General features: G+C 38.4%; 1 protein-coding gene across 7 annotated transcripts in view; it reads right to left on the bottom strand.

Moving 5' to 3' along the window:
• Positions 1 to 1,495: 1,495 nt before the first annotated feature.
• Positions 1,496 to 13,703, bottom strand: part of PHLDB2 (pleckstrin homology like domain family B member 2) — a 123,853-nt gene continuing 111,645 nt past the window's right edge. For all 7 annotated transcript variants that reach the window (XM_074856631.1, XM_074856669.1, XM_074856658.1 and 4 more), the window contains 5 exons: positions 10,774 to 10,864; positions 10,024 to 10,170; positions 7,304 to 7,523; positions 4,125 to 4,210; positions 1,496 to 3,416 (listed from right to left, as the gene is read on the bottom strand). In XM_074856631.1, coding sequence (XP_074712732.1) covers positions 3,276 to 3,416; positions 4,125 to 4,210; positions 7,304 to 7,523; positions 10,024 to 10,170; positions 10,774 to 10,864 — 685 coding nt within the window. In that variant the 3' untranslated portion in view covers positions 1,496 to 3,275. The remainder of the gene's footprint in view (positions 3,417 to 4,124; positions 4,211 to 7,303; positions 7,524 to 10,023; positions 10,171 to 10,773; positions 10,865 to 13,703) is intronic.

The raw sequence follows: 13,703 nt of genomic DNA, 5'->3' as shown, positions 1-13,703 counted from the left end.
AACCCATGGCCCCTCCCCTGATCACCTCTCTGTTACCCCGAACAACAGGCCTTGTTCAGAGTTGTTTACATTTTATGTGCTTGCTATCTGTGAGAAAGAATGTATTGTTTACCGGGAAACTGTAGGCCGCACAACTGTTTATCATCGCACATTGTAGGCCACACAAATGTTCCTCATCGCACCCAAGGACACATACTAAATATTATTGTCCATACAAATGTTTCTCAGCAAATACAAGGGCAGATTGGACGCATCAGCTAGGTCAGTCTGTTCTTCAAACCATTAACAATAATTAGTATGAAACTTCTAATCGGGAGCTACTGTCCTTGAAAAAGAGAAACATCCTGCAACATGGAAGCTTGTTAAAATTGTTTAACATACATCAGTTAATTAAGAGAGTGCTTCAGAAACACCTGCCTGAAAAAAGACCCTCACCCTTTGAGCCTGTACAGAAAATTAGAAACCCACTGTAACTTTAAACTGGAGCAAGCATGTTACTAACCAATGAGGGATAGAGACAATAAGTAATTAACCAGTAATCATTATAGTAGATAAGTAATCCTGTAGTTTGGAGTGTATAAATACTTTGAAGTTCTTTTGTGTGGAGTGCTTGAATTGTGGATGCTTTCCACCTAGCACCCTGCACAGAATAAGCCATATCGCCTCTCTAAACTAATCTTGGAGAGTATTTCAGGCAACATCTTCAGCGGCATCAGGGCTCAGCCTTTTCCTGACCTGCAGGGCATTTGAACCAACCCATCCCTCCATACCCATCTCTACTCAGCCTCATTTGTGTGGGCATGGCAGCCAACACAAGGTCTTTAAGCGCTGCACCTTTTTACGTACAGGCCATGGCAGCCATCCAGAAAGGACGAAAACAAGGCTAGGGAAAGGCAGTGCCTGCAAAGGTAAGGCTGTTTTCCCAGGCAAGTGCTAGGCCAGCCTGTCAGCACCTGTCGGTCAAGGGACACAGCGGCTGAGGTTTTTGAGACACAGCCTATGTGGGTTTGCAAGTGCCCGAGATCCTTCAGGGTAAGTGGGTACTTGACTCCCACAGGGGTAAATATGGAGGGCTTACAGACTGATCATAAAAGATAGTGCCTACCACCATGCTTTGCTTGCCTTGTCTTGATGTCCACCACTACAAAACCCACCACACTTTGTGGTGATGATAGCAAACTTAGTCAAAAAAAAAAAAATCATAAAACCACATGGGCTTATACAATGAGCTAATGCTTCCTGCAATTAAAGTCATGCCTAAGTCAAATATAAAATAAGAAAGTTATTATGTACATGCAATAAATAGACTACACTCCTAATTTTACTGCCATCTGAAAGATTATTTTCCATAGCTCTTCTATGGTTAAACACATGGAATAGTTAGATCAAGCATTACTAAGAAATAAAAAATTACTTGCACAACTGTATATGACTATTTAAAAGGTAACTAGAAATGTCTCAAGATAAAGCAGCAAATGAATATTTAAAACAAGTGTATTTTTAAAAATGTTTATTGAAATGCCTTCATTGCATCATGCAGGATACAAAAATCATTATTAGAAAACCTTTATAACCATACTTAGGAGTAAAATCAAGATACAACATCAGGGAAAAATAATAATTATATAAACCAAAGCAATTTATTTCTGATAGTGTTTTAAATCATTAGATTACAAGCTGTGATCTGCGCAGATGATAACAATTATCTTGCAATAACAGTCCCTTCTTTCATGATTCAAGATGAAACTGATGTTTGTCATGCTAGAGCAACCATATCACCTGTGTATACCACAAAATATTCAACCCCTTCATTACAGATAGAGGGTTTAAAAAGTATAACAAAAATATTCTGCCAGCATACTTCTATTCATTCCATCAAAAGCCATTAACTTTTCATCAAGAAAAAAAAAGGCTAATGTGCTTTCTTCTATTACACAAACCACATAGCACATAAGTTTTGATTACTGAAATAGAACCTCTTTAAAGTCATATTATAAGAGACTTTCTTGAAGTTCAATTAAATAATTTATGTTTTTGCAATATTACTCCAGGACTTGGAAGTGATTTTAAAATGGGAGACCCCTGCACCCTCAGTTTTTCTGTTGTTTTAGGTATCCCAGTCTCTGCTGCTTGAAATTTTCAGGGTTTTTTATTCATACACTGCTTAGCGGAAACTCTTAGAACTTGCCTCTCTTTTTATTCTATTTAACAGCATTATTCTGTGCAGATATGTATTTTGAAAAAACTCTCCAGGGCTGAAAATCTGACTTCAAAGAATTTAGATAGGTAGAGGTTTTGATGCTTGGCTTCAAGGGGACCAAGGTTTGAGAGGTTTCAGTAGACCATTCACTTGGCACAGAGTAAGGTTAGAACCACGCTGGGACCTTACTACATAAAAGAAAATTGTTGTAGGCTCTATACAATCAGCTCATTTTATTCAATAGAGAAGATTAAAAACACCCTCCTTATGAGGAAGTTACTACATGTGTTTCTGTTTCATATCCTTGTGGAAAAATGCATCTTTATAAAGCTATTCTTCTGGATTTTTGTTAAGCTCCATAGATGCAGACTTTAAACATGCAGTTTCTGAACACACAGAATATCCTAACAATTCAATTACATTAAAAGTCATGAAGAGTTTTGGCCCTGTCCCCCCTTAGAGAAAGTTAGGTACAGCTAACAATATGAAAACATTATGAGAAGGGAATCGTGTAACTCTTTGGCTCTGTTGTAATATTTAACTACTAAGGCAAGAACTGTGTGTACCTTAGGGTTGCTTTTTTGTTTATATTTTTATAAAATACTTGACTAAAAGTTTTAAAAAGTCACCTAATCATCTATAAATGTCAAATGCTGCATATTAAAATATATGCTTGTTACGCCTTTTTGTTCCATTACTAGAATTTTTGCATACTGATGAGAACACACATATTTGTAAACTGTTTAGTATGAGCTGATGACGACATTCTCCATATAAGAGAATTTGTAGAAAATTATCATTGAATCAAGATGCTGTAATTAAAATTGCCTGATTATCCATTTTGGAGCACTACAGTTCTCTCAACAGCTTTAGCTCTTTCATTCCTATAAAGATCAACTAAAACAAGTAACCACCCCCCCTTTTCAATGCATTTGTAAGCGCCTCTCATTCTGAGGTTTCGGGTGCACATCATAAGGAGGACATTTCAGAGTATTCACTGGCTTTTCAAGGTTTTACTACATATGGCTAACTTCATATGTTACGTTATTGCAGTATGCCCTATTGCCCCCTCCTGTTACAACATGAAGTGGGTGTAGCCTTCTGCGCCTGTAACAATAACATCCATCCATATCCTCATGGCTTCTGGCGAAGGAGCAACCATATAGTATATCCGGTCGTGTGTCTTAACACTGAAAGTGAGCAACGGGTTGGGACTCTAAAATAAAACAGAAAGAAGGACATCAAAAGAATGAAATCAAAGCCATTTATTGGTACCAGAAGTGAAATTACTTACAGGGAGATTTATGATAGGGTCAAGGAGAAAGATGAAATGCAAAATGCTGTACTGCTGCATCCTACACTGCAGCACTGGAAGCAGAGATGTGTTTAAAGTGTTTGTATCCACCATAAACACTTATATACAACATGTTTCCACTAGACTATTACTCAGTAGTACAGGGCTCCAAACTGTTGTTTCATGCCCAAATAACTAACTCCCCCACTCTGTCCAGTGATTGCAACCACCTCCATGTGCCAAGGATATATTTGGCTTGTTCACAGCTCATTTAAATTACAGATGAGAGGCAGGGGATGCCATGAGCTGCCAGCACCAGTTAAGTCCCTCTCCACAACAGACACCATTAAGCCATCTCTTGATTTGCCAAAGCCAGGACTAAGGAATTCCTCGCAGCAAATCCCAATTGGCAAGTAGACACTTTTATCTCTGCTTTCATCAGTATAAAAAAAACCCCAACAGTGCTAATCACTGATCTGGCTTCATCTTCCTTTTCCTCCACTCCATTGTTTTTTTTTTGTTGTTTCTTTTTTCTGAATAACATCAGCTCTCCCTTCGACTTTACAGCAGCTACCGTACTTTGGGTACTGCAGTATGATACTCAGTTAAGACAACAATAACAAAGTTTACCTTATATGCGTTCTTTAGATGATCATAATAGACTTCTTCAATAGCTTGAAAATATATTACACCTTTTAATTTAGTTTCATGTTTGTCTAAAATGAAAAAAAGAGAATTGAGAACTGAAATGAACAGTACTTCAAGAAGCAAAAGCTTAATTTGCATCTGCATATATGTTCAGCTGATAAGTAACTGGACCAACACTTCTGCTTGTGAAATCCCACAGAAATCTGCAACCTTTCTTACTAGTTAGTTGGTTTTATGGAGAGATGCATTTCCTAGTTTAATATGTTTTATTTTCCACCTGATTTCCAAGGAAATAAAGCTTTTGCAGTTTCCTCATCTATTTGCAAGTTACTGAAGTGTCTAGACCTTATGGCCAGTATTAGCCAACAGAAGGGCAGATGTCTCTGAGATACATCCAATCTTCCAATTCCACAAAAGCCAGCCAAACTTCACATAGCTTGCAGGCTAAGACCTACAGCTTGCCTTCAAAGGAAAACTGTTATGATAAGCAAATTTGAAATACAGCAAAAGCTTTACATTAGAACATCATTTATGCTTGTACTTACTTAAAAAATGCTTCTTCCCATTTATAATAATCTCCCTCAGTCTCAAGCTAATATTTATTATTTAAATGGGAGGTTAGCAGATTGTAGGCAAGTTTCTATGAGCTCTGACACATGCAAAAGTTTACAGGAGATTAAAAGTTTCTGTGCACCAGCTGCATCATCGTAATTGTTTGCACTCTCCTACTCTTGACACCCAAAGTAAAAGCCAAATTAGTTAGAGGCAGTTTGCCCCTGTTGTGAAAGGGAACTCCCCATTTGCTTCAGAGCGCCTGAGGTGAGAACACCTGAATGGATAGTTACTCCAGGGAGGCTGCTAACAAGGAGTAGGTTGTTATCCAGAGGTACTGCGCTTCTGGTACCAATACCCCACTGCAGCAAAGCTGAAATACAGGGTGGGCATCTTCTCACTTACGTTTTGATATCGACAACAGAGACACAGCTGACAATCTCCCTTTAAAGGCAATGGAAAGAAGCAGACACTTGCAGGGGGTCAATTCTAAACTACTTTAGACATCTTACAATATTGCCTTCTGTCACAGCATTAGCTAGTGAATCATGACAGCAAGGATACAGATGGTGAACTTAACATCCTAACAGTCACAACTATAACGTTTCACAAGAAAAAGGAACAGGGCAGATAAGCATCTACAGTACTCTCCATTTTCCTGCAATGGAAGAGAAATTATTAAATAATCTCAGAGGGTGACACTGAAGGGCAAACTTCCTTCCACTCCCAGTACTTTTATATTAGGGGAACATAATGCCTTCTGACCCCAAGTTAGTATCACCTTAACACTGAACAGTCATCCAGAACTTCTTTATCAGTCCCTTGAGAGATTCTGCTGTCATTTTGAACACTCACGAAACTCAGCTTACATCCTGTTGGTAGCTGCAGGCAGTTTCAAAAGCTTCATATGATGGCAAAAAGAAATCCCAAAGACCAAACGATTTAGCATTGGGAATCTTCCTGCCAGCCCCCAGGCGATCCGTAGAAGTACTGAGGTGTAAGATTATGACGTTATAGCGCAGTATACTGCCTATGCAGTACAAGCAAACAGTGATCCACTCCCCTTCCAAGCCCCACCCGGGGTCTTGGTTACAAGAGCAGTTCAGGTACCCACAAGCTCCCATCACAACAGTCTTTGTAGCATTCCCTGTATGCTTCAGGTCAGAAAGTGCAGACGCTTCAGTCGCTGCACTAAATTGTCACTTTACCCTAAAGTCTTTGTTCAATACACTTGCAGAACTGAAACAATATACAAGTATATTCACTTAGCGTTCAGTTACTCTGAATTTAGAGCGTCGATATTTATTTTGGAAGTCTACTACATATTTAAAGATCTAGATGGATCATACAAGCAGCTGCACTATTGTGCAGCTGGTACAGAATTCTCATGAAACGATGTTTGTTGGCTGGAGTCCTTGAGACATTATGAAAAATTTCTTTGGTAATTGAAATTGCATTATGGCAACTGTACTGCACTCAAAACTGAAACTGTTAACCATTAACATAGCTACTAAAAAAAATTTTAAAAATCAGTACCAGATGGGAACACTACTGTATGTTACAGGCCTTGCTAACCAATAAACCAGATGTTAAGAACAAAATAAAAAAAAATTTGTCACGTTCTTCATAGTATTACTGCAAACAAGTAAGAAATATTCAGTGGGTATGTAATTAATGAATATAATGAATTCAAAAGTGTGTTTTGAAGAAGATGGACCGAGCAATGCATAACTCTACCATCAATTTTAAGTTCCTTATGAGTTGCTGGAAAGCAGTAATGTCATAAGAGGAAATGGAACTGTTCGGGTGGGTTTTTGTACTTGATGTTTTCTTCTGCTTCTTAGCAATGACCATCTTATATATGCCCCTGTCTGGCCTCTCCTAACAATAAATATTCAGAACACAAAGTCATTTTTCTGGCTTCCTCTGAAATTCCCAGTCAAACCCTGTGTAGATTTGCATAGCAATCAGAGACATATATGTTCTTGAATTCAAAATTTCTGCGTTTACCCCAATATAACAAATTAATGTAATGCTTGTAATGGCTCCAGATATTGTATAACACCACTTAAGTGTACAGAAACCTCTTTAGAGTGTTGCATGTCGTTCATTTGAAATTCCTTAGACTCTCAAAATATGGTAAACTCAAAGAGTCTGCTCCTGTATATTTAATTTCCTGAAAGACTTTACAGCACATCAAGCAACGATACTGCAGAAGCATTCTATTTAATTTTCATGGTAAGTGTAATAAATTATATTCTTGTATGAAGGGTACAAGAAATCATTCTGTCATTGGGGAAAGTATATAATATTTAAAAATAAATTATGTGGAGCCGTTATTCTGTGTACTAGGAACCTGATGATCTTCCATTTTTTCCTCTTGCCCATCCACATCTCTCACTTTGTCTGTTATGCTCATTTTTGCCTTACCTGGCATTAGGATTGAACACTACAGGGAAGGGATTGCACAAGTGCTAAGTTACATGTAAAACACCTGACAAAATGGAAACGTAAGTTTTGTTCAGGACTCCCTACATGTTCATAACTCAGCTGAGGTTGATAGGAAAATAGAGGGACAGATGTGCCCCAGTACTGATCCTGCAACTTACCTGCATAATAAGTAAAAGTTCTCTTGTTTCTGTCAAAAACAAACCATCGTTTTTTCCATGTTTTAATTTTTCCTCCCATTTTAATCAGAAAGCCTCGGCAGGTCTTCTCCGTGAGGGAGACGTGGTAACAGGTCTCTATGTTGTGACCAGCTGTTTCGATGTGACTTCGTAGGTCAAAGTCTTCCTTTCTAATGGGCAGATAGCGAGTCAAGGGACGGGCCTACAGTAAAGAAAAGAAAATTGTATTATTTTTAACAAAAGTCTTACCTTCTTCACTCTTTCTGCTGCAAGGATGTTACTGCAAACTGTCCATAGATTCTAAGAATGAACGTAAGAGAAATAAAGAGCTTTTGCTGCAGCCCTAATTTTCTTTAAAAGAAAAATCCTTAAAACTTGTAACTTTACAGTGTTGGATAACTTTATAAAAGCCAGATCAGAGCATAGGAGTTTCTTGAAATGTTCAGTTGATAAGCTGGCAAAACAGGGGCCAGAGCATAGAAAGGTTTTTTTAAAATTAAAACATTAATTAAATGTAAAGGTATGTTGCTGCTTTAGATGAAGCGTAAGAACTCAATCTGCATGATGTTAAGCTAACCCTTTATTTCTCTGGGCTAGATACTCACTACACATATCTCATTAATATTTTACTGCTACAGGCATTTTCATGCAAAGTATACTATAAATAATAATATGCTATTACAGGAAAAATTAATAATGAGCGTGAGCTGTAATCACCAGTTAGTTTCACAGAGATTGCTGTGAACAAAATAGAATTATTTTCTTCTGAACAAATTAAATGTGGTATCTAGTTGACAGTCGGCTATAGGGCACAGAGAGCTGAAGTGCACCCCTCTGTGAGAGACAGCAAAGCAGCACAGGAAACAGTGCCTCATTCTTGACTGCACTTCAAGACTCTGCATCAAGTCTGGATAGTATCAGTGGGAAGAACAAGGAGGAGGTGGTAGTGATTTGGGACCTTGCCAGATGCAGGAATATGCTGGTTTTCTGTGCCTGAAGGATCTATGCACACGCCACCCCCCCATTTTAAACACAGAAGGCAAGTCTCCCAAGGCTCCTGTTGCAGTCAAGGCAGACAGAGGCTACATCACAGAGCGATTCAGAACAGAAGCTGAATTTAGATGCTTTGAATGACCCGTCAAAGGAGCATCTCCCTCTCTTTCTCCCCCGTGACTCCAGAGAAGTCACTGACTTGGAGAATCTAATCTGCCCCTGCTCCACACCTAAAGTTAGCCTGTTAAATCCGAGTGTGAGTCACAAATCAGAGAGACCTTCCCTCAGCCCATTCTCAAGAGCCTCTTGGTGCAATGGGAGCTGTGTTGCCCGCAAGAACTCTTAGTGCCCTTCTAAAATTATGCAGTCCTGTATGATACAAGCTGGCACCAGCTTTGGCAAGTGCAAAGGTGGAGTTCCTTCCCCCAGTTTACGTTTCTAAGTGTCAGGAAGCGCTGAAAAAAAAAAACCCTAAAAATTGGGTCTCACTCTACAATGGAAAGAAAAAAGTTAACAAAAACATCATAGTTATTTTTGACAGATGTGCTTTGTCTTCCTGCCAATTCAGTCTTCAGCCTCTCTGCCAAGTCTGCCAATAAGCAGTAACTGATAGGGCATTCTATTACAACACATACATGCTACAATCTGGGACAAAGACATGAGCATTGCATCGTTGCTTACGCCATACTTGAGTTGTCATTAAAATTTCTTAGAAAAAAAGAAGGCATTCAAATAAAGTACACATAAAATTTAACATCTGGTAACTAAATTTTATATATAAAAGAAAGAACGGATATATTTAACCAGAAACAACTTAAAGTTCCTCTGCGTTGTCCTATTGTTCTGATTTAGTGTTATCAATTAGAAAGGCAAGTTACATAGGAGTGTTCATTAAAAAATATAATAGTAACTCACGAAACACAGGTAGCACAGATAAAAGCAGAAAGATATTCAAATATGGTACAGAATCTTCTGCGCTCAGATACATATATTAAGATGGAGACATTGTCTTGCTACACTATACTAATGATAAAATGACTGCCTAGTCTATTTGTTGTACCATGTACATCTTATTAACTGAGATGGACTAAATAAATAGGTAAGATCTCTAAGCCTAAACAAAGCTCAAGATACCTCTAAATCCTAAGAAGAAGCAAGAAGATGTTGGAGGTAACACTGTTTTAATTAAACAATGTTTCTCATGTTGTATAGTCCCAGTAACATTAGAAAAAAAATACTACTTCCTCTCTACAGTAGATGTGGAGCTGAAAAGCTTATTCACCTGGGGTTTTCAGTCAAATATTTGGAAGTGACAATTCACATTCCAAGCTATTTTATGTATCAAAAAAAAGGAAAAAAAATACCAATGGTTTATAAAATTAACAAACAAATTTCTGTTGTTCAGGCTAAAAAATTCTGCTCTGCCCATACTCAGCAACAAACCTTACAGAATTAATTACTTTAGATTTAAGTCACTGAATAGGTATCTATGCTATTATTTAACTTTAAATGAATACTTGGACATCCATGTAAGGCTCCAAGAGCCCAAACATACTTTTAGTAGCACAGCTGCACCTCAGCAATACGAAATCCATATTCAACTGAAAGCAGTTCTGCTTATCACTGGCAGAAATACACTTAGTCTCTTCTGTACACCGAGGGGAAGTCTGGCACTTAGAAACTTGTCATGTCAATGTCTATCATCTCACCTGTGCTCTCTGTTTCTCACGTATTTTGACTTCCTTTTCAATTAATTTTTGCCTCTGACTAGTTTCTTCTTCCAATCGTTTCTCCAGTTGCTCTCTGCGGCGCTTCTCTTCTTCCAGAGCTCGTTTTTTAGCTTCCATCTCCCGTTCCTAAATACCACAGCATATGCAGAACTTCAATTACACAGAATCATCTATGTTGGAAAAGACCTTGAAGATCATCTAGTCCAACCATTAACCTAACATTGACAGTTCTCAACTACACCATAGCCCTAAGCACTATGTCAACCCGACTCTTAAACACCTCCAGGGATGGGGACTCTACCCCATGAAACTATATACATGAAACTATAGTTGGTAATGTAATTTCTAAGCTAGGACTAAATTCCTTTTTGCCTCTTAAGTAGGCAGAAATATATATGCAGCAAAGTGGACCAAGAGTTGGAATCAGAATTGCAAATATTACCACTCTAGAAATGAAGGTTCTTCTTAAGCAGCTCTCCCAGCAGGTGTAGGAGCAATGCTGACCTGGCTTCTGATAAGATTTTTGCCGTCATCTCACCCACTGAGATAGCAGCTATTGCATATGAGCTCAAAGATGTAGTATGAGGGTGAAACGAGATCAAACTGAAGGGGGAGAGGTAATTTTTTTAAGTGTCTATTAGGTGTAAACTATTTAGGGTCCAGTGTTGTATTTAGGAGGATATTATCTAACATGCCCACTCTTAGTTTTACTCATAAAATTATGCTTACCCTGGTCTCAAGCAGCCTAGTCTTTTCAGCATGCGCTTGTTTCAGAAGTCTCTCCATCTCTTCTATTCTTGCAACATTTGAAGTGCTAGCACTGCATCAAAAAAAAAAATCAGTTATTTAAAAGAATACTTGGTATTTAAAGACATATTTTACATTTCAACATTAGTTTTGAATCTGTTTTGATCCAATTCAGTGCAGTAGGCACTAACAAAAAGTAATGTATAAAGTATATGGTATGCTCTTCACATATACATTCCCCATGCAGAGTTGTAAAAAATGCAGACTTGAGTGCCTAAAAATGCATCTTGTCAGTCCCCTGTGGTCTGTCATCTTCTCCCAGATAACAGAATATGGATGGAGGTGGTTACCACGTCCTAACAGAACACACTACTGATCCTCAGAGCTGGCATTAGTAGCCATCTGAATATACCAGTCTCTGTTTTGTGTCTCACTGAGCTCATCAACAAAAAATGCTCATTAAAAAGAAGATTAAGAGGTATGCATAAAGGCCATTCAGTGACAGAGTGGTGTCAGGAACAATCTACTAGTTAAAGTAACTGGCAAGCCAAAGAAACAAGGGTCATCACAACGAGTACTAGATCCTGGCCCAGCACAACACAACTATCACCTTTGTCTGTCCTTTTTTCTTTTGTTTCTTTTTTCCAATGCAATTTCTTTGTTTCATCTCAATTTAACAGCCATTTCAACTGTGGCATTTCCATGGCGTGCTCTCTATTCTGTTTTTCATCTTATGCTGTTCAAGAAAAACAGCTGATGTTAAATATTACTGTATTACCATTAATAATGCCACTAGACTAAAGCACAATGCGAGAAAGTAGAATGGATTCAAAGTTTAGGGCAGAGAGCAACTTGACTCCAGATTGTACTGACAACACTATTTGACCACTCAGGTGGACGTGGGTGTCAGATGCAGATTTGCTCATGCTACTTAATAGCATGAAGACTAACTGTGAAGGGACACAGGTAGAATGGAGTTAGTCCAAATGTGTGTCCTGGGCAAGGAAAAGAAAAAAAGTAAGAACGGCATCCTTTGCTTTCTGAGCATGCCTCTGATGCTTATGTCTGTAGACCAGGATTTTTGTCAGACAGTCTTCAGAAGATATTTCTCTGTCTGATACTGGGAATATGTTTCATGAGAAGATACAATATAATACAAAAATACCATACCTCATTTAACCCAAGCTTGCAGAAAAGGTATAATCCGTCTGAAATCTATCTGAACTTTATTGAGCTTATTGGCTCTGACAAAAAAAATGAGACCACTGACTTAGATGCCCAAGCCTACTTTGGCCAAAGTATGTCTAGTCGATGAGCAGGAGAATCTGTGCCAAATAACTTCAGTAAAAGCAATGAGGCCATAAATTAAAAGTCATTTCAGCAACCTGGAAGACAGTCAATTGCAGTGGGTTTTCCCACATTAAACTGGTTAACACTTCAGCTTAGTTAAATTCCTTCATCCTTGATTTGCTTATCCTGCTCATAGAAATTAATGCACAGCAGAAGATCACAATCTCTGAAACCTTTGGCCATGAAAAGTAAGTTGCTAACAAACCTTGAAACAACTACTGTTTGGCGAGTTGATGAATGACTAAAGCGGTTCTATTTCTTCTGTACTTTGAGCACAGACAGATTTTATTCTTTTCCAGCAAAAAGAGTCTCACCTTATACAAGGTAAAATATAATCTATATATTTTAAATATGTCAGAAAAAAGCATCATAAATTGTTTTCCTTTAAAGTCTGATATGGATAGGAAAGATTCTTAAACACCATGTAAACCAATCTGAATTAATTTTGCTTAAGGGAAGTTTTGTCAAGGAAAATGAACTGCCTATCTTCCAAATTTTATCAACAAAATCAGCACACACTCTTTTCTTCCTTCACCAAAGTTTGCCTTGTGAGAAACTGAAAGATCTGCTGTAATGGGTCCTTTTCTGTCTTTTGGATTGGTTTGGTTGTTGGGCATTTTTGTTTGGTTTTTTTTTTTTTTTTTTTCCCTTTCATCATTGGCTGGAAGCTGCAGAAGAACCAGAGGGAGGCAGAAGGGCACACAGCACCAGTGAAATTCAACAGCCATTGGGGCTCCCCATCCTGGGCTGGAGATTTCACTTATGAGATGACCCCAAGGTAGCTCAGACACACACCATCTTCCTCCGAAATGGTCAGAGCAGCAAATCAAAGAGAGACAGATTTCATACCACTGCTCTGTTAGATCATTGCAGAGATAGAGTTAATTCCCAGCCTGTCTCCAGGTATCAGAAACTTGCTGATTGTATATCTATCTAAAACAGAAATCCTCAAAACCTGAGTCCCAATATTTTTACTTAAAAAGAACAGCCAGCAGAATGAGTAGCACTGGTATTTTCTGAAACCCTTAACATTGCAGTGATAAAGGCTACAAGAGGAAATCAGTGGGCTGACACCCTGTTACAGGAAACAGATGCTGAATAAAACAACACGCTAGCCAGAAAAGCTGTCCTTGTGTTCATAAGGGATTCTTAATCCCGTGACAACATTGTACTTAATTATCAGTCTCCATTTACGCTTGCGAAACTGCTGGGGCAGGACTGTGAGAAGAAATGAAAGCACTATCATTAAAACCATACTGTCAGAAGAAAATTGTTTGCATGCAATTTTGAGACTCAGCTGGACTGTTCTTTTAACACAGATCATTGATGTTCGTTTTATCCAAGGAGTTGGGTGTGAGCTGACAGCCTCTGAGGATGTGAAAAGCAGCTGAGGGCTCTAAGCCATTCAGTGTCATCTCTTCGTTTTTACTGACCCAGAAAAGGGAGAGGAAGGGGCAAAAAAGACCACTGGAGAAGCCCCAAGTGTTTCAGCATAAGGCTGTAGAAAGTTAACATGCTGGACTTGCAGAACAAGTGTACTTCATCGCCAGCAGATGTCTGTG

This window comes from Strix uralensis, chromosome 2 (assembly GCF_047716275.1).
Source record: "Strix uralensis isolate ZFMK-TIS-50842 chromosome 2, bStrUra1, whole genome shotgun sequence".
Taxonomy (NCBI): domain Eukaryota; kingdom Metazoa; phylum Chordata; class Aves; order Strigiformes; family Strigidae; genus Strix; species Strix uralensis.
Note: the sequence above shows the minus strand (reverse complement) of the source record. Positions and strands in the feature narration are given on the sequence as shown.